The sequence below is a fragment of the Hippopotamus amphibius genome, chromosome 7 (assembly GCF_030028045.1).
Source record: "Hippopotamus amphibius kiboko isolate mHipAmp2 chromosome 7, mHipAmp2.hap2, whole genome shotgun sequence".
NCBI classification, from domain to species: domain Eukaryota; kingdom Metazoa; phylum Chordata; class Mammalia; order Artiodactyla; family Hippopotamidae; genus Hippopotamus; species Hippopotamus amphibius.
In genome coordinates this window covers 47936341-47961989 of record NC_080192.1, presented here as the reverse complement: position 1 = coordinate 47961989, position 25649 = coordinate 47936341, and the positions used below count along the sequence as shown (strand labels likewise).

At 42.4% G+C, this 25649-nt stretch overlaps 1 protein-coding gene across 4 annotated transcripts in view; it reads right to left on the bottom strand.

Annotated features, from left to right (window-relative positions):
• Positions 1-24536, bottom strand: part of CPM (carboxypeptidase M) — a 96402-nt gene extending 71866 nt beyond the window's left edge. For 2 of the 4 annotated variants that reach the window (XM_057741074.1, XM_057741070.1), the window contains exons 1-2: positions 24450-24536; positions 23975-24137 (exon numbers count right to left, since the gene is read on the bottom strand). In XM_057741074.1, coding sequence (XP_057597057.1) covers positions 23975-24134 — 160 coding nt within the window. In that variant the 5' untranslated portion in view covers positions 24135-24137; positions 24450-24536. Of the gene's footprint in view, positions 1-6797; positions 6941-23694; positions 23800-23974; positions 24138-24449 lie in introns of those variants that run through there. The other 2 variants (XM_057741073.1, XM_057741071.1) reach the window with 2 other exon arrangements.
• Between the last annotated feature and the right edge of the window lie 1113 nt (positions 24537-25649).

Sequence of the window (25649 nt, the reverse complement as noted above, 5' to 3'; positions counted from 1 at the left end):
CTCAAGATTGGCTTTGGATCAGGGAAAAAGGATGTAAGTGGTAGGAACTATTCCCTCTGCCTGAATTTGGTCACCACACCCCTCTGGGCTTTGGGTAGAACAGAGTGGTGAGACCACTACGGGGAGAAAGGGGAGAGGAGGAAGGGGAGGGGAAGGAGGGGAGGGGAGGCAGGGACAGGCTGTGGCTGCTGAGAAGGAGAGGATGACGAAGGGTTGTGGCTTCCAAGGGTCCTTTCGATTTATCCCTTAAAATCACAGCATATGTCTGTCGTCAACAAACTTAATAGTCACTCAACCTCTTTCAAAGGAGTGACGAGTATGAGATTTATTCACATTTCTGCCTGTTTTGTTTTTAATATGACCAAGAAGAAGATGAGCACATTTAACACTATAATTCTAGATCATTTAAGCCACAAGCTGGCGCTAATTAACTTCTGTAACAAAGTAACATGTTACCTTCCTTGCAAAGTCAATACAAATGTAAGTATTTACTTCAAAAACAAAAACAAAAGCACAAGAATCAGTGCTCTGGCATTCATATCATTGCAACACCCAAGCTTCGGAAATTATCAACAGATTTCTCAAGCTTACAAAAGAGTCAGCAATGATGCTTTCAACAACCCATCAACAACTGTCACTCACTGAGGGGCATTACAGGGTGAGCTGCTTTAGTAGGAATTTCTACTGATTTGGGGCTTTTCCAGTGTTGCACTGAGAATCTGATTTTTAGGATTACAGAGGGGGTAGCATATTTCAATGATGTCATAATCATGGAATGTGAGGAAGAACTCAAAGATTTCAGGAAACCATATCTGCTTAAAATTCTGATACTTTACATAATTTCCAAAGTGTTTCACACACGTTTACACTTCATCTTATGGTTTAATCCTCAACAGAAACCCCATGAGATAGGTAAGGCAAATAGTATTATCTTCACTTTACAGTTGAGGGAATAGGCTCTGACAGCCTGGGGTCAAACTGGCTTTTTGTTTTACTCTAAGATTAATGTTTGTTCCACGTTGTTCCTTCAACGTAAAGTGGAACTTCCTCTGTTACCATCTTAGATGCAATAGATGTTTATCTTTCTTAGAACAAAGAACTTGAGGCCTGACTCCTAAATCCAGGAGGCGCCTGACTCCTAAATCCAGGAGGCTTCTGACTCCTAAGACAAAGCTAGAACTTCATCTCCCATGTCCCTCTCCCCACCCAACAAAAGCAACTCTTAATAAGTCACTTCTTCATTAGAGGCATTAGACACATCAATAAGAAGCTTTTGGAAAGTCATTTGTTTTTCTTTTGTGTCTAGAAGAGCTCTGAGCCACTAACTCCTTACCATTCAAAGTCCATGTTATCTGCAAAGTAGACCTATGTCCACATGGACAAAGAAATAGTCATTTATTTCCCAACTGTTTCTCTGGCTGTGTATGTCCAATTGACTGACCATAAGTCTTCCTAAACTGAAATCATAGCTTGAATAGTGCCATCTTGTACCTATAAATGCAGCTTTGGCTCAATACGTCCAAGGGAGCAACATTGATGTTCAGGCTCCGAGCTGTCTGCCAGAGCAGACCCGAGATTATACGCAGGCCACCTCTACTGAACATTTCAAGGTCAGAAAATCTCCCAGATCCAACTTTTCCACTTCAAACTGTATAATTAGCCTGCATCTCAGATCAGCTTGCAACTTAAAATGTGGGTTGAGAAACGCCCATTTCTAAAGAAGCATGAGGAAATGCAGCTGTTAATCAGCCACTAGAGTTTACTCACCCACTAAAGCATATCTTATCTCAATCTTTGTTAGTTTATATGTATTTAATTAACAATTTATACCCTTCCAGTCTCACAAGGATATGAGGCAGCTTGGTCACAAAGCACGTGGCTCACTGGCAAACTATTCTCGAGAGAGAGTGGGCCAGATGCCATGTGCAAAGGCTTCTGATTAGTTTCATGCACATAAACGTATGATGCAAGTCAGGCCTCTTGAAAGGCACCTTCTTTTCCAGGGGCTGTGATACAGGGCCCTTAGTGAAAAGTCCAAATAGTTATAAGGAGCCATTCCAGAGACCCTTTTTGACTATATTAGACACTTTCCTACAGTGGGTCAGTGTAGCCTGGTTCAGCTCACATCTGCTGGGACAGAGGCAGCTCTGCCCTTATGACTTGCCGCACCTGGTGGCCAGTCTCTACCCTCTCTCACAGTGTGCCTCTGTTCACCTCAGCTGCGCTTAAGACATGTGTAGACAGGGACCTTATTCAAGCTGTCACCTATTTCACCTCCCCACACTCAATTGGTACAGATGAGGCAGGTTCTTAAGAGAGGATTTGTGATGAGATTTGCCAGGGTTTCTCATTGCTCAGCAAGCCAGCAATGCCGGGCCACAGAACTACTGATAGGACAGCACCGTGAGACACGACCAACCATCCCTCAGAACCAGGGATGACGTGCTGCCCACACCGCTTAACGCACGTGTAGCGGGCACGAAATGACGGAGGCCCACATGGACCGCGGGGGGAGCAGTTTCCACCGTGGCACTTGCATTCTGGTGGAAGGGGAAGAAGAGACAGTGGAGGACATGCATGGGGATAGTTGTGTAAGGATGCCTTCTCTCTCATGGAGATACAGCTGAGTAGAACAGAGCCAGGCCCGGAGTTTATTCTCTTTCCATTAAAATGCGGGAAGATTTTTAAACACATGCAGGCATGAGAAGGGTTCGGAGAAATCTTGTTGCAGGCATTCTACACAGTGTTCCTGCATTTTTGTGGATCTTTAAAATCATGTAAGATGTATCTCTATCTACTCTATATCCTATAGTGTGAGTTTAATCATTCTCAAATAATTCTTTTCCTCAGCTTATACCATCCTGTTGCTGGCCAGGGTTAAGCAGGTCAACGGCAGACTAGGTCGGTAGCATCACGGTGTTTCTTACGAGCAGGGCTCTGGGCTACCTGCAGCAGAATTATCTGGGGTATCTGTTAAAACTGCAAACTTGTGGGCCGCTAACATCTCTAGCGAGATGTGAGTTTAGGAGTTACCATTTTTCCCAATACCTCAGCTGACTAGAATACACACCATTTAAAAAACAACAGGACTTCCCTGGTGATGCAGTGGTTAAGAAATCACCTGCCAATGCAGGGGAGACGGCTTCAAGTCCTGGTCCGGGAAGATCCCACATGCCGTGGAGCAACTAAGCCCGTGTGCCACAACTACTGAGCCTGAGTGCCACAACTACGGAAGCCTGTGCACCTACAGCCCGTGCTCCGCAACAAGAGAAGCCACTGCAATGTGGAGCCTGAGCTCCACAATGAAGAGCAGCCCCTGCTCGCCACACCTAGAGGAAGCCTGAGCACAGCAACAAAGACCCAATGCAGCCAATAAATAAATAAATTTATAAAAACAACGAAAACGTCTTTAGTGACATATAATGTACCTACAGAAAAGGATGCAGTGCACAGCTCCCCGTGGACTGTATAAACCTAACACACGGATGCTCGGCCAGCAACCGAAGCGCCTTGTGCCTGCTGCCCGGCGCCTTCTACCCCCTACTGTGGGTTCACTCATATTCCATCCTGGGATGCAAACGAAATTGAGAACCACTGCTTTCCAGAATGCAGACTAGCTCTGCCAGCATGTGCCACATTGTACCTAAAGGCACTTTTCTCCGTTTTTACCGCGAGGCTAAACTTTGCCAGGAGCTACGGAACTCACACTGGAACTGAAGTCAGAGGGCTGGTCTGGAGGGAAGGTGGGCCAGTTGTCTTTCTACTTTAAAGAGGCTCCTTCCTGGGTGATCTGATAACCATGTCTTCTCCTGATCCTGGTTTTCCAGTTCTGGCTCTTGAGGGCTCAGAGTATAGTGATTCTTCCCTGACCACTGCATTTGCTCAAACAGCCAACGTGGAGGCAGCATTAGCACAGCGGTCGCGTTTACCTGAAGCCAGACCACCTAGGTCCAGACTGTGATCCTGCTGCTTCTTGTGTGATGCTGGGCCCCTGTTTGACTCTGGAGCCTCAGTTTCCTCATGTAAAGTAAGGCTTATATCTGCACCTTACGGGGTTGTTAAGAGGAGTGAGCTAACACTTGAAAAGCACTTAAACAGAGCAAGCAAACATATGCGTTTGAAAACTGGATTGGTATTGTTAAATCCAGTGTCACACAGACACTAAAGGATCCTACTGGATCTAATGCCAAAGGAAGAAGGGTACCGAGGTGGTTTTCAGTGGCTTAGCCCAGACTAGATCCCACGCCAGCCTCCTTTAAAACCTGCCAGAGTTTTATTCATTTGTTATCCTTATTTCTGCCACACATTTGCTTTCTTATACCTAAAAAAAGTGTTAATCAATATGTCACTTATTAGTAACCACTGGTGGCCAGAGCTCATGGGAAGAGTCAATCATTAACGCAGGGCTGGATTATTTTTAATTAGCATGTTATCCCAAACTCATTGTCCCAGATGATGAAGTAACAAATATTACTGCTAGAAATACCAAAGAATCCAATCCCTGATTCATTCTGGCTTGTTTTCTCATTCTTCTATTCCGAAATTGACATTTTATTTGAGATGTTTCATGGATTTCCTGAGTTGCTGCAGCTCCCAGGACGCAAGGTCAGCCAGGGGCTCTCTTTCTGTCTCTGTCCCCATCTAGATCCATGATGACCCAAATGCACTCCACAGGCCACAGCCTTCTTTTCCCAACACTTTACTGTTTTGCCTCTGGACATCCACTCCCTAAGTATCTTTTCAAAATTGTCATCACTCTTTCTGCTTACAAAAATCATACATACTCTTTAAAAATTTGAGCATTTAAAAATATATACTGTAGGATGTGAAATCCAGCCACACACCACTCCATTCACCAAAATAGATTCCAGATGGATTCAGGTGCTAAATGTAAAAAGTAAAGCTATAAAAATATTGAAAAAAGTATAGAATACATTTATGACCTTGGGGGTAAAGAGGGCCTTTTAAAATGAGGCATAAAACATAAAAGCATAAAGAAAAAGACTGATGAATATGACCTCATAAAAAATTACAACTTCTGAAAGGCAAAAGATGTTGAAAACAACGTTTAGACAAGCCACAGAATAGCTGAAAATATTTGCCACATACATAACAAAGACGATCCAGAATATCTAACAAGGCCTACACGCAGGTTGAAAAATAGGCAAAAGCCGTGAGGAAATAAAAATGGCCAATAAATTTTGAATGTAAATTCCACAGGGGCAGGAATTTGTGTTTGCGCACTGCTGTCTCCAGCATCTAGAGCACTACCTTGATGTTTATTTAATGTGAAGTACAATGTGAAAATATGCCCATTCTAAGTTTCAACCATGAAAACGCAATTTTAAATGGAGTCATATTTTACCTATCGGATTGGAAGAAAATTTCAGTATTGGTTAGGATGTGGGGAAATGTACACACTCGTGTGGTGGTGGGAGTGTAAATATACATCCATTGAAGGGTGATTTGTGAGAATCTACCAAGTACAAGAATGCACAGACCTTCTGACTGAGCAATGCTTACCTCCGGAAATTAGTGAGCTCATGTGCTTGTTCAAGGGTATCAGTCACAACATTGTCTGAGATGACTGAAAGTTGTAAATGCCCTAAATACTCATCAATATGGAAATGACTGAATACGCTACGGTAAAGGCAAACCATGACTAGTATGGAGCAGTTTAAAACAATGAGGTAGGCCTATGGGTACCAACCCCCAACACACAGAAGTGAAAAAGCCAAGCTGCACAACCCACGCAATGGAATATTACTCAGGAGCAAAGAGGAACAAACTTCTGATTTAACAACAACACAGATGAATCTTAAGTTCATTTTTCTGTGTGAACCAAGTCCGACCCCAAAGGCTGCATATTGTATGATCCTATTATATGACATTCTGGATAAGACTGAGCTATAAAGATGGAAAGCAGATCAGTGGTTGCCAAGGGTTGGGTGGTGAAGGTGAGGGTTGACTATAAATGGAAATTATGAGGGAATTTGGGAGGTGGGGGATGGAATTGGTCTCTAAGGAACTGTGGCAGTCAATAAATGACTTTTCCTTTGTTGAAAATTCTTAAAAAAAAAAAAAAAAAGGCTGCATAACAAGACTAATAAAGCAATACCCATAAAACAAAACTGTGGACACGTACTTATGTTCTCTATGTAAACGTACAGAAAAACGTTTGCATGTGAATTTTTTTCCTTCACATATATTCTGGACTCCTCCCATGTCAAAAGAAAAATCTAATTCTTTTATAAAGGTTGTGGAATGTTCCACTGACTGGGTATAGCATAACCTAATGTACTCCCTGTTGATGAATGCATGATTATTCTTGACCAGCTTTGAGATATCATTCACATGCTACACAATTCACCCACTTAAACTGTACAATTCAATGGTTTTTGTATATTACATTATTAAATTTTAAAAATTGTGATAAAATACAACAAAATTGTCATTATAACCATTTTATGCATACAGTTCAATGATTAATTAGAGGACTATCATTTTCATTTTTACTATTATAAATAAATACTGTAAATCTACACCCTCATACATACTTTGTACAACTGTGGTTCTCTATAGGAGAGAAAGCTCTGCTGAGGGCCAGTGATAAAGAGAAATATGGGTGGGTTTTTTCCTAAGATTACTATATTATTGTGAAACATGATTTTAAACCTCTCAAAGAGATAGGGGATGCGTCGGTGGTATAGTGGTGAGCATAGCTGCCTTCCAAAGAGATAGGGGATTTTCCAAAGCAAATGCAAAAGTGGAAGAACAAAAACCCACCATTTTCTTACCTTCATTCAAGTTGTCAAGCACAGAAATACAAACCAGTTGAGGCAAAGGATGATCTGTCACCCAATATCTGAGCATGATCCCGATGGAACCAGTTATCTGGTATCTGACAACTTATCCTGAGCCTTTTTTGTCAAACATACCACAAGCAATTGGACGCTACATAGAAAGACACAGCCTTAATATTAGATCAGGTTTCCTAACCTGAACTTCTCAATCTAATTAGAGGGTGATCACTGGCAAATCACTTAGTCCAGGGTCTCATGTTCTTGTTCTGTAAACTGGAGGGTCTAGCCCAGATGCTAGAACGTGTATGGCCCAGGTCACAAGGTACACTGGCAGGAATGAGGTCCGCTTAAACCTGCAGATGTGCCGGAGCCAAGCTCTACAGCCTGGGAGCTCTGGTCCGAATGTGCCAGCGACTTGTTTTGTGGCCCTGGGCAAGTTACTAAACCGCTGGCAAGTCAGTCTCTAAAGGTGTCAATTGGTGCTTACCTCATAGGGTGTTGTGATGATTCAGTGCGATAAAGCACAAATACTACCTCTGTTGTGCCCAACACCAAAGATGCCTTCAATAAAGGGTAGCTTCAAGTGTTTTAAACACCAAAGCACATGTCAGTGCTATTCATCCAAACTGCCAAATATCCCAACTGACATAACAGCAATAGTAGCTTATACTTCTGTAGCATTTATTATGTGCCAAGTTAAGTACATCCTGAGCACTTAACGTCTTTTAACGTATTTAACCCTCTGGACAACCTATGAGCTAGATACTATTACTTGCATTTTGCAAAAGAAGAAATAGGCACAGAGGGTAAGAAACTCGTTCAAGATCTCAGTCACTGAATAGCATAACCAGGATTTGAACCTAGGCAATCTGTACTCTACAGAGTCTGTATTCTTAACCCCTATTTAACTGACTCATTATTGTTTACAAATATCGGTGTATTTATAGGTGTGGATATAAACATGGTATTTCCCCCTATTCCGATAGCTCTCCAGCTTCAAAACCTGACAGCAACAACCCTTTCTTACCAAGATTTTAAAAATTAAGATTACTGTGATAAAACACTCAAATTTCACCCTACTGCCTAATTTAAAAACCTATTTTTTAAATGACTGCCAAATGAGACCTTGTTTTAAAGGCAGCTATAAAAAGGAATGAATATGAGAGAGAACATTATTAAACTTCTCACCGGTCATCTAAGATTACACTGTGATTCCTAGGAGCCTAAGATGTTTTGAAACTCAGATGTTTGGAGAGTTACCTTCTCATATTGGGCAGTATCCTGTTTCATTCGCTTACCCTATTTCCCTAGAGTTTCCACCTCAAAATTGAACAGTTCCTCACTAGATAACATGTGCTTTTAACATCAGCTCATAATATATCCCTCAGAGGAAATATGGTTTAGACTGCTCATGGAGCAAGCCTTAGTATTTGGCAGCCTGGGATTCTGTTAATTTACCCAATGTAAAAGGTTATTTTTGTTTTCCTCCCTGAATTCACTTCTACCTCCATTTCTAGCATACAGGGAAAAGCTTTCTCCCTCTAGCAAGTGGGACCGCAGTGGTGAGGAATGACACAATTACTTGTCTGATGCAACCATCTGGTTCCTGGGATTCACAGGAGGAGTTGAGGCTGGTCAGGGCAGCTCGAGCATCCCTATACTACACCACCATCTCCTCCTCCCAGACATTAAGGATGCTGAGTGCGCTCTGTTCTACCCATCGGCATCGGGTGGCAGGGGTCCTGCAGCCTTAGCATCTAAGGTGTCTTACTCTGCGCTCACTGGAAAATCCAAAGTTCTTGATGGCAAGATTCTGCTCTCTACCACCCTGTCCATCAATGGAGTCTGTATAAGTCTAAATCTCAGTTGGGAGGACAGAGCTCCTGGGCCCAGGCAAATCTGTAGAGATGATGAGAGTGTTTCCGAGTATTTTGAGATATTTACAAAAACTACGTCTGCCCAGAGAAGAGCAAGGATGTAGGCATGGGAAGGCTTAGGAGTGAGATCTTTTGCCTAATCCAACACATAAGAGCATCTTGGCTGATCACCTATTTACACAAGCCCCTAGCATTTGGCTTGACAGAATATATTGAATATTTTCTGACAGAACCTTGTTTTGATCAGTTTCAGAGGGCTCTGACCCTTTGTAAACCCTCACATATAAGTGTTCCACGAGAAAAGAACATTCTAAAGGGCAGGAATTAATAGCCCTCGGGACCCACCAGAGAGCCTGGCAATACTGCCCTGCTTGTGGCACTTCCTCAGCCTAGTCTTACAAAGATTCCATGGTCAATGCAGCAGTGTTCACGTTATCTGCCCCTGGGTCATGGAAGCTTTGTTCCAACAGATTCTTGGGTGAAAATCCAATGTAAGAAGTTCAACCTGAGCTGCTCTGGTGTAAGGAAGGAGAACCCAAGCCGTTGTCTGTCTCCTCACTCACTGAAGTACCCCAAGTCACCTTGACAGAAGCCTCCAGGTTCTAGAGACCATTTGAAAACTGGACGAGCGGGTACTTTGAATCCTGGGACTGCGTTCCCAGCTCTGCCCTTTACCAGCTAAGCTGCCTTGGACAAGTCACCTTTTCCCCAAGCCTCAGTTTCTCATCTATAAAATGGGGATAAGACTACCTAATTCCCAGTTCGATGTCAGGATTTAGAAGAAGGCATGAAAGTAGCTAGTACATAACAAGCATTCAATACAGTGTACGCATTTATTACTAATGGTCAAATACCCCCTGCTTTATTCCCTTTTAGACATATTTTCCAAAGGACAGGGAACAGAACGTCCTAATGCAATCGTAGTTCCCTGGGGGCTGCAAAGAGTGCAATTTTAGTGAAGGGTTATGTGAGTCAAAATATTTTACCTATTTATCACTGTCCTTTGAACAATCTGTTTCCAAAAAACCAAAACCAAACCAAAACAAACCCGTAAGGACAAGATCCTTCTAAAACTCTGTATTTTCCAGTGAGCACCAACTAAGACACCCTAGACGCTAAGACATGTTAGAAATCACGGTCAACTCTTTAGCCTTGACGGTGGACAAGGGCAGCATTCAGTGCCCCAGCTGCGGCTGGCAGCACAACCTCACCCTGCCCCGTAGCTCCAGGCTCTGAGGAGCTGAGGGGGTAGGAATTCACCTCACCAGGAATTCCTACCCCCTCTCCCCTCCGCCTGGGAACAGGCAAAGCTTTGTCCAATGATCAGCTTCCCCGAGAAACCTTTCTTGACTTTCCCAACCACCCTTGAGGCCGGGCCTTTGACTGTTCACAGCCTCGTTACGGTGTTTTTCCCATTAAGGTGATTGGGTGCAAGGCCCCGGCCCTGGTTCCTAAAGAGAAAGTCCAGGCTCTTTGCATCCTCCCGCCCAGGTTCTGGTAGACAACACGAGTGCAATCAACCGTTGTGGCATGAATGTGTAAGTGAATTCCTGAAAGACGCATTGGGAGGACTAACCCAAATCTATCAGTTACCAAGAAAGAACTGTGGATCATCAGTTGCTTCACCTGTGAAGGTGCTCTGTTCTCAGCTCTAAAACGGGAGTGTAAATAGCTTAGAGTTTTTATGTAGCTTAAGTGAGGAAAATTTGTAAGGGGCCTAGCACGGTGCCTGGCACGTGATGTACTCAGTAAAGAACAGCTGCATTTTCTTTCATTTTCCCATCCTTGCTACTCCTATTCCATAGCTTACCTAGAAAATGAGACCAAGATTAAGTGCCCTCTCAGTGCTGCTACACACCACCTGAAAAGTTCAAGTGGTTGCACAGTTGACCCTTAAATAGCACGGGGGTCAGGGGTGCCAGGGCTCTGACCAGTCAAAAGTCTGTGTATAATTTAGTCGATCCTTGGTACCTGTAGCTCCTCAACGGAGGATTCAACCAACTGTAGATGGTGTAGTTCGGTTGTATTTACTACTGAAAAAAATCCACATGTAAGTGGACCAGCGCAGTTCAAGCTTGTGTTGTTCAAGGGTCAACTGTATTTCATAATAATATTCTGCTATTGTTTTAAAGTAGAAAGTAATCTGTTTCTATCTTGTGCCCTGTTGGCGGGAATGTAAATTGGTACAGCCACTATAAAAAAACATTATGGAGGTTCCTCAAAAAAATTAAAACTATAACTACCATGTGGTCCAGCAATCCCACTTCTGGGTATTTATCTGAAGGAAATGAAATCAGTATCTCCAAGAGGTATCTGCACCCCTATGTTCAATGCAGTATTATTCACAAGAACCAAAACATGGAAACAACCTAAATGTCCACAGATGGATGGATAAAGAAAATGTGATATGTACATATAATGGAATATTACTCAGCCATGAAAAAGAAGGAAATCCTGCCATTTGCGACAGCATGGAGGAAGCGAGGGCATTATGCTAGGCAAACTAAGACAGAGCTATGATCTCACTTATATGTGGAATCTAAAAATGCTGAACTCACAGAAAGAGAGTGGACTGGTGGTTGCCAGGGGCTGGGGAGTGGGGGACATGGGGAGATGTTGATCAAGGGGTACAAACTTCCAGTTATAAGTTCTGCGTGTTTAATATACAGTATAGTGACTATAGTTAACAATACTGTATTATATAAAGTTGCTGAATGATTAGACTTAAATGTTCTCACCACCACAAGAGAACAGTAATTACGTGAGGAGGATGTTAACTAATCTTTTTATGGTAATCCTTTTACAATACATGGATATCAAATATCATGTCACACACTTTCAACTTACACGATGTTATACGCCAAATTATTGTATATCTCAACATGGTTGGGAAAAAATTTTAAGTGTCTGTTCCTAGGTACTCTGCCATTTTTCTTTGAATTCTAGATTTAATTAATATTATTACTTTCTGTATAAGTCTGGCATAACTAGAATTTGTCTCCAAAATGGCTGATTGAAAACTCATTTCTTTTTGTGTGATCTGTGCTCTGTAACGGCAAAAAGACACTATGTACAAAGCATCATTGAAATGTTTCTAAGTTGTATGATAAAAATAATCTTTAAAGTTTAAGTGAATAATCTGATCCAATTATGGTATTTGAATCAGAACTCTTCACACTGGTAGTTCTTAGGAACTGTTACTGTTTTTACAGATTTAATATTATGTTTTGTCGGGGCTCTGGTTTACTCACCCTAGTGTGTTTGTATTTTCTGTTTCCTTATTTCAGACATGGCTGTTCCACCTTTTTTTTTTTTTATTAATTAATTTATTATTTTATTGGCTGTGTTGGGTCTTTTTTTGCTGTGTGTGGGCTTTCTTTTTAGTTGCGGTGAGTGGGGGCTACTCTTTGTTGTGGTGTGCAGGCTCCTTGTTGCCGTGGCTTCTTTTGTTGCGGAGCACGGGCTCTAGGTGCGTGGGCTTCAGGAGTTGCAGCACATGGGCTCAATAGTTGTGGCTCACGGGCTCTAAAGCACAGGCTCAATAGTTGTGGCTCACGGGCTCTAAAGCGCAGGCTCAATAGTTGTGGCACACGGGCTTAGTTGCTCCGTGGCATGTGGGATCTTCCTGGAGCAGGGCTCGAACCCATGTCCCCTGCATTGGCACGTGGATTCTCAACCACTGCGCCACCTAGGAAGCCCCCACCTTATTTCTTAAAGGGAATTTTTATTGTAATGCAAAATGAATTGTAACATGATCAGGAATTTTCCAATCAAGAAAACAAATCTGTCACTTGCCTAGCAGGCAGGAATCCCTAGGGGGAGGATGACTCCCTTTGGGTGAAGCAAGCAGTCTCACAAGGTAGGCAGTGTCTTCCGCGATCTGCCCATCTTGCCTCCTCTCGCCCCTTCACACTCTCCTCTCCAGCCACACTCAACTTCCTTTGCTCCACAAGGTGCATATGCTCCTTCAGCATCAGGCCTTCGAACACACTACTTATGGCCTTGCCTTCCCGCTTTCACCTGGCTGGCTTCTGTCCTCCGGGTCCCCTGTCATCTACTCCCCCAGGGCGAGTCCCATCTGCATCTGCTGATGTCCCTTCCCTCCCACGCACCCCTCAGATCGCCAACTGCATCAGGACAGGGACCATGTCTGACTTCTTTACCTCTATATTTTTATGCCAGCACATGCCACAAACTCTATTGGGCATTCGACACATGTTTGCTGAATAAATTGAATGAACCTGTCGAGAGATAAATAGAATTTAACTAACGCTACTTTGGGATCCATCACTTAACTTTACGGCTGTCAGTCTTCCCTTATAACTGCATCCAACATGGTTGACCATGACCTCCATGAGGAAAGAGTTAACACAGCTGGTCTGTTGTACTCACTTCGTGCTGATCTCTGGAACATCGTAATGACCTTAACCAAATTCTCTGCATTAAATTCCTTCAACGTTCACTAATTAATGATGCTATTTTGTACCCACAAGACAGAGGGTCAGTATGTACCAGGCTGAAAGCATTGTTTAAAGTAAACATGAAGATTCGCGACGGGCACCTGGTAGAGGCCTGCACCCTGGCTGGTCACAGTAGTCATGTGACCAGCTCCCGTGAAGAACTCTGGGCGTCCAAGACTTGAGGGGGCTTCCCTGAGCGGAGGTTCAGTTCACAGCTGGAGAGAAGCACGCATCTGTGGGATCCTTACCGAGAGAGCACAGGCAAGTCCATGCTGACCTCGCTCGTCTTTGCCTGCATGTATCATTTTCTGCTGTGCCTGCACTGTGTCCTTTGCTTTATAAATCTTGGCGGCAAGTATGACTCTGTCGAGCCACGAGTCCTTCCAGCAATTCACTAGTGGGTGATCACGGGACCCTGAGACGGCCTCCTTCTTCAACTGCTGCCCTTCCTTCACGTCTGTGATATCGCTCTTCGTCTTTCTCCTGCTTCATTGCTGAATTTCTTTTTTCATCTCCTTTGTTGGCTTCTATCTCTACCAGACTCGAAATGTTGCCGTATCCTATCGCTCTATTCTGGCCTCTTTTATCTCTGCTCTCGTTAGATTATTTTATTAGCCCTATGGGTTTCAATACCATCTATATGTGGATGACTCTCAAGTGTTATATCTACAGCCAAAACTCTCCCCCAGACTCTACACACATACCTGTCTACTGGACATTCCCACGGGATGTCTATTAAGGACTTCAAATTTTTAAAGTTGTCTAAATCAGAGCTCTCGTTTTCAACCCAAACGTGTCCCCTCCTAGTGTTTCCCATCTTGGTAAATAATACCTCATACACTCAAGCTGCCCAGGCCGAAAACCTAAGGTCATTCTGGATCGTTTATTTTCCCCTGATCTCTGCCCACTCCGCTCCCAATCCATGAGCAAGTACTGTTGGTTTTATTTCCAAAGCAAATCTCTGATCCCTCCACTCCTCTCCATTTCTAATACAGCATCTGCATCCAAATCATCCTCCTCAACAGGGGCCTGGATCACTGTAAGTGGATTATTCTCCCTGCTTCTATACTTGCCCCTTTCTGTTTCTCTATTCAGCAGCCAAAGTTATAATTTTTCCAAACCTACATCAGATAACATCATTCTGATTAAAATCCTTCAACAGTTTCCCATTATTTTTAGAACAGAATTCAAACTCTCCCTGTTTGAATTGGCGAAACAGGCACTCTGTGAACTGTCTCCTGCACACCTCTTCAGCTTAACCCAGTACCACTCTCTGCATAGTCCTCGACTAGGCTGCAGCACCACTGGCCTCGTCTCTGCTCTTGGAATACAGCAGAACCCTCTCCACCGCACAGCCTCTGCACTCTGCCCACTTCTACACTGCGAGCTGGTGTGTGCCGCTGAGTCTGAGGACACATTTTGTACATTTACAAGTATATGTTCTTAAAACTCAGAAGAGGACCAGGCCCAACTGAATGTTTAAGGCTAGAATGTGGTATTTCCCAATTTGTCTTTGCTTTTTCATACATAGGAAGGAACTTACCAGTAACAAATGATAACCCCACTAGGCTTATCTCTAGGTTACCTCTAGTACAGTAAGATTACTCATCTCAGTCTTTAAGAGTAACAGAAAAAAAAAACAACAAAAAAACGTGTTCCTCAATCGAGCAACCTGCATCTCAAATTTAACTCCGCACACATTTGGTATTACTAAGCTATAGAGAAATCTAATTTTTAAAAAATTAATTTATTTGTTTTATTGGCTGTGTTGGGTCTTCGTTGCTGCACATGGGCTTTCTCTAGTCGTGGAGAGTGGGGGCTCCTCATTCCTGTGGCTTCTCTTGTTGCGGAGCATGAACTCTAGGCACGTGGGCTTCAGTAGCTGCGGCACACAGGCTCAATAGTTGTGGCTCATGGACTCTAAAATGCAGGCTCAGTAGTTGTGGTGCACGGGCTTAGTTGCTCTGCGGCATGTGGGATCTTCCTGGAGCAGGGATCAAACCTGTGTGGATTCTTAAATACTGCACCATTTAGGAAGCCCAAGATAAATCTAATTTTAAAATAACGGGAAAACTCTTGTGGAATTGTCCCATGTTAAAATGATCTGTGCTCCCCACATGTCCCCAGGTAACTACACTTTCACAAGGGTGAACAGCCAGCCCCCTTTAAAAGAATTTTAATGGATGGGCTTGACTGAGAATGAATACTTAACAGGGGCTAAAAATTAAAGTTAAGATACTTTCAACCTTCAGTGTGTCTACCTGGGTATTTCCAAACGCTGTACATTGTAAACCTGTAAAGCATTCCTGAGTATGGAGGGGGAAAACGATCCTTAAAATTGAGGGATTCCAAGTATCTGCTCAACTTTTTTGTGGGGGGGGAGGGGGGAGGCTTCATTACATGGTCCTTTTTTCTTTTTCACATTCTCTAAATAGACACCTGAATTATTTTTGCACTGTTCAAATAAAACCAGAGATATTTACTTACACTCTTCTTAATGGAGGGGGTCTGTGTGTGTGTGCGCGCACGCATCTCCTATATTTACTCTCTCTTAATACATGTTTGGTTAGTGTTTGGGGGGCTGAGGGAGACAGAACCCCTTTAGGTGTGTCAGTGAATGATTCAGTTATGCACTTCACTGCCTGAAGGACACGACCTTCCCTGTTGCCTCCTCCTACACACCAGTGACTTACCATGAGCTGTGTCACAGTGAAGTCCTCCAATACTACCTCTCCAAGTGATCATACTACCTACCATAAAACAGTTTTAACAAAAAAAAAAAGGTTATAATGCAAAACAATTTCACTTTCTTGAGACTGAAGTACTTACTACATATAGTGTATGTAACTACATAAAGTTGCATATACAAAGTTACACACAGTATTGTAACTATATAAAAGTACATATAAAAATACACATCCTATAACTTACACAATAATAACATACTGTATACTATACTGTATAAAAGTGTATTTACACTAGTTTTCTTTACTATGAATGGAAAAACTCTTCAGCTGTGACCCTCGGAGTGCCTGTCACATACAATCAGCACATATTAGGGCCTAAAACACAAAGATGAACAAAGGCTGGTCCCTGCCCTCTAGGTGCCACATGGACAGAGCTCCTGGAAGATACTCAGGAAGAGGGGCGCAAGGAGATTCTAACTCTGCCCAGGCGGCTAGAAAAAGGCTTCCAAGAGGAGGTAACACTTTGAACTAAGCCTCAATCAACTGAATAAATAATCAAGTGGGCTCTAACATCCATTCCTGCTCTAAAAATGTGATGTCGTGCTCAATTTCACCTGACTGTGTTCACCGGACACCCGTGCAGTCTGTCGAAAAGGAGGCTGAGTTATGTATTTGGATAACTGTCAGTTCAGGTGACTTCGGCTGTGCTCCTTAAGTGTGGTTCTAGTTTCCTCAGAGAGATTCTTATCAGAGAAATTTTAAAAACTGAGTAAACAACTAACTGAAAGCTCTTTGTTTATACAGATCGGTCTGCTTTCTTCTCCTCCACTCTGTGACAGTGCTTGCATATTTGAAGGGTTTACCCTGTCCTTAATGCCTTTATACCCCACCATGAAGGCTGTTATCTTCAGCTCTGAGGAAGTTCCGGATAAGTGTGTGGAGCCAGTTTGAAGGCAACTTGTTTGAAGTTGGCGGCATTTTTGTACTGCCATGGAGACTAAACCTCCAGTTGAGCTTTTGATGAAGCTACGTATGTGAAGGGTCACAGACCAGAAAATGTACACTTTTTAAACATCTGACATGCAGCAGTCCTTGCAAAACAGGGATGAGAAAACATTTCTAATGTGCAACTTATGTCTGTTTTATTTATTTTATGTCTGTTTCTTTGCACACAAATTCAAATTAGGATTTCCTAACCTCTCAGCAAACTACTATCCATTATTACATTGGATGGTCACGGAGCTGGGAAGAATACCAGTTGTTTTAGATCACTAGATAGGGGAAGGAGATCAAATCGAAACTTCCTAACCCAAATGCATGTTGGTATTTGATATAATCTTTAAAAATTTAACTTTTTAATAACCTATAAGGGAAAAGAATCTGACAAAGAAACACATATATATAAAATATATTAGTATATATATATTATATATAACTGAATCACTTTGCTGTACACCTGAAACTAACACTGTAAATCAGTTACACTTCAATAAAATTTTTTTTTTTTTACTTTAAGATTTTTCTTATGTTACTTTGACTTTTTAATTCTTTGAGAAAGGGACATTCTAAATTCACAAACTAAAGGAAGGAAACAGGGTGAATGGCAGTTTGCTTTCAACTCTAGATAATATTTTTCACCACGGTGTTACCTCCAGACACACGTGTATTTTGATTAAGAACAGAAACCAAACACCTTTTGGATGCTGGCTACCTAAATTTGAAGTGGGTCCTTATCAGCTCTCTGCATCTGTGATTTTACATCAACAATTCCTAACCCTATCAGTTGATGCCTCTTTTTTCATGTCCAATATTTTGCAACTCCTTTACCATGCTGGCATAAAAATCACAGAAAATATTTACATACATAATTTCAAAAAGATTGATATAATGTTCAAATTTTATATAAAGGAGAAGTAAAAAGAAAGCAATTTATAAGATATGGTATCAGTATATAAAAACTTGGGTACCATCCACTAAAAGACACAACGAAAAAGATGCTTGTTATCAATTCTTGAGATTCAGGGTGAAGGCATTTATTGCAAATGCAGACTGATTTAGCTGTGTGGTCACTGGTGTCAGGATTTTACGAATGTGAAATATCTCAGAATCAAGTTCAGAGAAACCAATCGAATTTCTCCTCAATTTACCTACAGTTGCATTCTTGGAAAGTTTGATCCATATTAAAATTGCAGGGGAAAGTATTTTGTGTTTGTACCTAAAATAGAATTGGTTTTAGGCTCAGATAATTGTGAGCTGGTCTTTCACCTATGCAAGACATTAGAAAATATGGAGGATGATTTTTCACTGTGCACAACTATTCTGTATTGCCAACAAGCTCAGGAGGATGCATCAGCAAGGTCCCTCCTCCAAAGACTTAAAAGTTACAGCCTAAACCTCCTCTTCAATTTCTAAAATTGCCCCCAGGGGGCGGTACTGCTCAATGAGAACCACTGTTCTCAACTCAGGAGATGGCATTTTGGTGAGTGGATGTCCTGAAAGTGTGCAAACCAGAATCTCAGCCTTCTCCCTTTGCCTCATAAACAGTTTTGGTATATAGAAAAAAAAAAAATGAAGTCTACACCAAAATATGGAATTCACACTGCTTTGGATGAAAAGGCAAATACCAAAAAAGGGTCAAGGAATTCCATAGAATATCACTCACCACATAAAAAACATTTAATACAGGCCTTTTCTGGGATGATGGAGGATGCTCATCAACTTTTTCAGAATGACAGGGGTGGGGCGAGGGAGGGGCAGGATGTGTGGGGAAGGGGAAAAGGGACTAGAACAGAGAAAAAAGTAACTGGAGAAACTTTTCTCTACAGCAAAGAGCTTTAAGGGTTCACTATTCGGCACCAGACAGACTTTGGTTCCAAGCACCCCTCTGTCATTTACTAACTATGGCTGATTCATCCAATCTCAATTCTTCACATGTAAATTGGCGATAATAATGGTATTTCATACCATTGTTAGAGCGATAAAGCGAGGTGTATATGTAAAGTGCCAGGCAAAGAGTACAATTCACTTAATGTTGGCTGTCATTATCTTTTAAGTTTCAAATACCCCTACAGTGTTGGTGGTTGGATATATTCGAGATTTGGAACAAAAATGGTTCCTAGATATAAGAAGCAGAGTAAAATTCTGTGTTACTTTTTGGATATCCTGTCTCGTCCTCTTAAAATATCATACTACGAATATAGTGGAAATCTACATAATTTCCTTGTAAGAAAAAAAGGCAGTGCCTTTAAGAAACTGAATGGTTATAAACCAAGGCTGATATTCCTAAGATGTTTCAGAAAAGGACTTTACATTTCAAGGTAAAGAAGGGGAAAGGATTGCTAACTCAATGTAACTTTAAATCACAAACGTATATTACAGCTGAAATTCCTAGATTTTAGTGGTTTTCTTGATATTTAGTCCTCCATAGGTCAATATTTACATCACAAAAAGCATTTTATACAGGATGTCAAGCAAAGTCACTGTCCGATCACACTTATGAACAGGGTGACAGAAAAACCGAATGCTGGGCAAAATCTTATATACAATGTTCTTTTCTGAGGATAAATCACCAGCCAAAATCTACCCAGTCAAGGGTAGTAGACAGCGAGAGATCTGTGTACGTGGACACAACACATGCCTCTTGGAGGCAGGAATCTAAGCCAATTTTCGGGAGATTTTTGAGCATCTGCAATGTTATGAAGATTCCTGGCAGAGGAATTCAATAAATATCTGTTGAATGAGTATGTGAAGGTGAGAATTCTTGGGGGGGAAATGCATGAGAAATAAATTCTCCCTTATACACAACAATGAAAATTTGATGCTACACAGTAATCTTTCATCATCATCATTATAACACTTAGCATAATATCCACCCTCAGCAAATTTTAACGTAAACAATATTGTTAACTATAGTCACTCTGCTGTACAGTATATCTCTAGGACATAGTCATCCTGATGACCACAACTTTGTACCCTTCAACAAATACTACAGTAATCTTTCAAACCACTAATGCCCGATTTATGACTGGTATAAGCTTTAGAAGAGTTGAGCATACATTTCTGGTGCGGTTATCAATCAAGGCACTCGTTTTGGAAATCAATTTGGTTACATGTATCAAGTACTTAAACTGCTTGCAGACCCGTTAATTTCCTTTTTGGAAATGTATCCCCAGTAGCAAGTAATGTATCCCTAACAGCAACTCTTATGTAGTACCTACTATGTACCAGGAATTATTTTAACCACCCAGGATCACACTGCTACAAAGCAGAGGATCTAGAATTTGAACTTGGGCCTTGTGGTTCCAGAGCCTGTGTGTGCTCTGACAAGTTTTACTATCTCAGCTACAAAGATGTTCACTTTGGCATTTCTTTTTTATAATGGGAAAAGTTTAGAAACAAACTGTTTGTCAGTGATGTGTAAGTTAAATAAACAACAGTATATCCATTGATAGGACATGAAGCAGTTATTAAAACTCAGGTTTTAGAAATAATATGTTTGCACAGGCAAGCAAAGATAATTTGGCTCCCTGGGAGGGGAGAAAGGCATAAGAGAGGACATATACTCTTTCAAGTTACTGTTTCCTTTGGATGGTGAGATTTTAATTTTCTCCTTGGTGCTTTGTTGCATCTTCCCAATTTTCTAAATGAACTTGAGTTCCTTTTGTACTCAGAAAAAAAAACTGCTAATAACAAATTTCTGTTTAGATCAGCACAGCCCAATCAAAATACAATGTAAGTCATACAGGTAATTTAAAATGTTTTAGAAACCACAACCACATTAACAAAAGTAAAAACAGGTGAGGTTAATTTCAGACATTTCTTATTTAGCCTGTATATCTAAAATATTACCATTTCATCATGGAATCAATATAAAAATATTAATGGACTATTTTACTTTTGTGTATTAAATCTTCAAAGTCACTTTTAGCACATCTTAATTTGGTCTAGTCACATTTCAACTGCTCAGTAGACAAGTGGCTACTGGCTTCTGTGTTGGATCATTGGCAGAAGCTTTACTTTCAGATCAAACGTGGCCAAATTATGACTCTGAAGCCCTCCACTAACTACCTCAATTTCCATGTGACCATCCACATCTGTGTCAAACTGCTTCCTTAATGAGAAAGATGTGCTTGAGAGAAGGTGGATCTGAGTTTAAAGCCTTGCTCTAACACTTATCAGCTGTGTGGTCTTCAGCAAGTTAATTAACTTCTCTGTGCCTCATTGGATCCATACTGTAAATGAGGATAATGCTTACTTTGAGTTGTTAAGATTGAAACAAGGTATTAAAACACATAATACATGGAAAGCACTTTATAGCAGATTTTATTATCTAACCCAAGCCCTTTGTAATCTGCCTTATTCAGATAAACCTTAGACTTAGCAGGAGGAAAGGCAAGATTCTTAGAACAGAGGTGTAGGAAATCTCATTTAAAATGGTCCTAGAACTAATTTGGGGGGATGTGGAGAGAACAGCCGGGGAATCGACAATAAATACATGTGTATTTTAAAGGGGGCTACCTGATGGCAGGGCACAAATGGCACACCTTTTTTGTTTGCTTCACATGGCTTTCCCTCAGCAAATATTCAAGCCATTAAACAAACTGATAAAAATCACTATGTTCCAGGAACATGCTAGACAAAGGGGCTTAGGAGTAATTACAAAAAAAAAAAAAAGGACAGGAGAGCTGCTCCCTTAGCTAAATGGAGGAATGAATCAATGAACATTGTACATTTTTTTATTTTTCTCAACTCAGCTGACAATTCTTTTTTTGAGTTGCTTCTGTTGTTTTACCTAAGATTTTCTTTACTCTGATATTAGGTAGTGGGATTTCCTCCAGAAGGCTCAACTGCAACATGGTCTGTCTACTATGGCTGAATCTAGATGAAGGGTAGATATGTGCTCAGCTTTTGTGTAGGTTTCAAACATTTCAAAATTAAAAAGTAGGAAAATATTATAATAGAAGGCATGACACGTATCGATTTTTTTTAAGCATCACTGTTTATAACAGAGGCCACCAGAAACTATATAGATGCCTCAAAGAGGTTAATGACTAAACATTCACATAATTGAGGATAAAATACTATCTAGCAATCAGTTCACACTTGTACCCCTTTCAATTCATGGAACTACGTAATGAAGGAATGTGAACTGGGTGAAAAACGCAGAACAGAATCCATGATTACAGCAATGGAAATACATGTGATGTGTATTTACAAATACTAAAAATGTATTTGGCAAGGTAGGAATATTACTTTCCCTTCTAGGTAGGTTGCCCACATTCATAATAAAAAAAAATAACAAATATGGTAATTCTTGTTTGCTAAGCAAACATCTTACATCAGAGGGCAGGATGACCAGGGAAAACTGTCCAACTAGTGAAAAGAGTACCAACAAACACGCAGGGATACTTTGGCAACTGATTCCCAGTTACTAGTGTGCAGTTTAACCTCCTACTCAGAACCTAACAGCAGATTTAGGATTTTTCTTAATCAGAGTAATTATTCAGAACATACTCAATACAAATATTTGAACTAAACTAATGTCAGATTTTATTTTTTACATGATAACTCCTCAGTCCTTTAACACAAGAGTGCACACAAGGTAAAAACAATTAAGCCTGCTGCCTTTCATTATTACCGTGGTCTGATAGCATGCAGCGTGGATCGAAATAGCTGGTTGACATTAAGAGAGTCCCCAACTTTCTTTCACAAGCACTTTGTGCTTGAAAAGATAAAAACTAAAACATTCAGTGCTTAAAATTAACAGCACTGGCATCATCTTGTGGGATAAATGATGACTGAACAATAACTCAAGTTAGTTCTGTTTCCTTTATTAATATAATTAGTATTCTTAGATCTTTTAAAATTGCTCTTCTCTAGCCCTAGGGGAAAATGATTTCAAAAGGCGAATACATATGCTGATTCAAGATATGCTTTCTCATACATCCAATCTCTACAACTTTGGATTATAGAGCAATATCGAGTAATCCGGCACCAACTCTTTAGCAATGTTGTTTTAAAACAAAAATGCCATTAACACATAAGCCCAGGATTTCTATGTTGCATTGCACATAAGCAAATTTATGTAATGCTTTTCAAATATAAAAACCATGGCCTTAATTTTTAGTGATTAAGAAAACGGTAATTAAGAGACTCAAATTGGTTGAAAAACTCAGAGCTGAAATTCAGGTGGGGCTGAAATACACCTTATGAAGAGTTGAGATCCAAATTACATACACCTGACAAAACTTATCATTGCAGCATTAAGTTATTTGGGGAGGTACCAATATAATAAAAGCAATAATAATAACCCATAAAATTATTTGCCTTATCCCCCAAATGTCTAAGCCTCGAAGTAGAATGATCCGAGTGCCAATTCTGGTTATAAAACTCACTCAAGATCTGGGTGTTCCTGGGCAAAATACTTAATTTCACTACGATTCAATTTTCCTATCTACCAAAATGAGAATTACTTAATATATAATTGTATATTTATATTTAATATATGGTTTCTAAATGAAAACAAAGCAAAACGATGAAAGTGAAAATACTAGGACCAGTACCAATCACTGCTATGGTACACTTATTATCTAGCAATTGCCTTATTCAAATGGATAACTTCTAAAACAGCATTTTAATCAGTACCAGAGTCGCTTCTTTGCACAATTTTAAGCCACAGGGCTATTTCTACAAGACATAGAAATCCCACCAACAGAACTGCACTCGTTAGTTTAAAAGAGACTTGAAGATACTATCCTAACAGATCCCATTCATATTTAAAGAAGCCATCAAAAAGGGAAACCTGAGATGGGTTAACAGACTTCCTGGGCAGAAGTTTACCTAGAAAACCAAAAGCGAAAATACTCACCCCAGGACATCAATGCCTGCAAGATCCCAAAACGGAATGCCGTTAACGCAAAGCACTCAATGACACCGAATGACAGCAGAGACGTCTAGTAAAATTCAGGTCTTACTACTCCCCTGACAGGAAGCAGCACAGCACATATAAGCAGAAACAACCAACGCGCGAGGCAACGATGCATCCGCCCTCTGCGCAGCTTCACGGGGTGGGGACAGGAAGCTAAGGCGTATTTAATGAATGAAAGTGAGGACTAGGGGTTTGTGAAAGTACACGAGACGGATCCTACCTTCCACAGATTTCCCGATACTGTGTAAGTGACTGATAGAACTGTAGTTATGGGCAACATCCTTCAGAAAGGCTTCCATCTCTGGCTGGTGGTGATAGCTGAAGTCCAGCGCAGCGACCACAGGCAGGAGCAGCCCCAGCCAGAGGCGCGCGCAGTCCATGTTCTAGAGATGAATAAAAACAATAATAAGCTGAGCAGATAAGGAAGGGGGGGGGGGTGTGCACGTTACTAGCTCCGGCTCGGCTCTCTAGGCTAAGATCGCCCGACGCTAACGCTCCCTGCTTCCGAAGGAGGTAAAAGTTGGAAGCCACACCTTCGGGAGTCAGCGCACCCGGAGCACGGGCAGTCCCGCGTGTCCTCCATCCTGCCGCCCACCCACCCTCCCCCTCCTCTCCTCCCCTGCACGTCTCCATCGCCCTCCGTCGCCCGACAGCTGCAGCAGCTGCACGCGCCCCCCGTGCGCCCCCAGCCTCACCCCTGCCCAGGCGCGCACCGCCGCCCGGCGGCGGCAGCCCGGCGGGACCCGACATTATAGCGCGGCCAGGGGGCGGGCGCGGCCAGGGGGCGGGCGCGCCCGGGCCCCGCCCCCGACGTCTGCCTGACGGCCGTCCGGCCCACTCGGACGCCGCGCCGGGCACTCGGGGGCGGGGCCGCGCCGGGTGGCCGGGCCTGCTCCGCCCCCGCAGCACCTGGGCCGGCCGGCGCCCGAGCTCCCAGGGCGGGGCGCCAGTGCGGGGCCGCGGCTGCTAGGCCCCCGACATCCAGTTACCTTGCGCGGCCTCGGTTTTTGCCGCGCCCCGGGTTGGAAGTGTCCTCACCTCGGCCACGGCTTCGTCCGCTGAAGGGGTCCGGGGCGCTCCGCCAAGGGGGGCGCGAGGTGTCTCCAGCTGCAGCGAGTTTGGAGGCTTTCAAGGGTCGGACGGCTTCTCGCGTCGGGCAGGGCGGGCCGGCGCGACCCGGGCTCACCTGGAGCCCACGAGGCGCCGCGGGTCACGGGGCGGCCGCAGCCCCGCGCGGGCTCTGCTCTTCGGCGCAGACCCGAGTCGCCTGGGCCGCGCTCCCCGCGCGCCAGCCCTGCTCCGCAGTCGCGTGGCATTTCAGAAGGCGTGTGTAGCTTTAAATGCCATCGTGTGGAGTCCAGGACAATTTCCGACAAATATTTAGAGTGTATGAGATTTGACTAAACCAGAGTTAAACTGAACACTGGCAATCTGGAAGTTACATGCAAGAAGGCCGCAGAGTCATCACTGTCCAGTCAACCCTCCCTCCACTCAGTTATCTCCGCCTAAAATGCTTCTTTCTGGAAGGATGGGGCGATCAGTGTTTGCACGAGGGATAGCAAGGACTTCACCGAAACCTGAGAGGGTGTGTGGGGCGGGCAAAGGCCTCACACACCCGTCACACATTACCTACCAGAGTAACGGGGAGACGTGTGCCAAGGGGCCAGTGGATGTAAAAAGTTTGAGAAACACTGATTTGGGATAACATTACCCTTTAACAGATTAAAAACACTAGTGCCAGGGCCCACCCCAGAGGGGTTGAACAAAATTTCCGAGGTCCAGGGATGTGAATGGAACGTGCCTTCAAGAACTGAGAACCGCTGGTGACCGCCTGACTCTTCTTTGTGATATGGATACTATTGTAGAATTGAGCGGTTAGGACCCTGAGGCCCTCT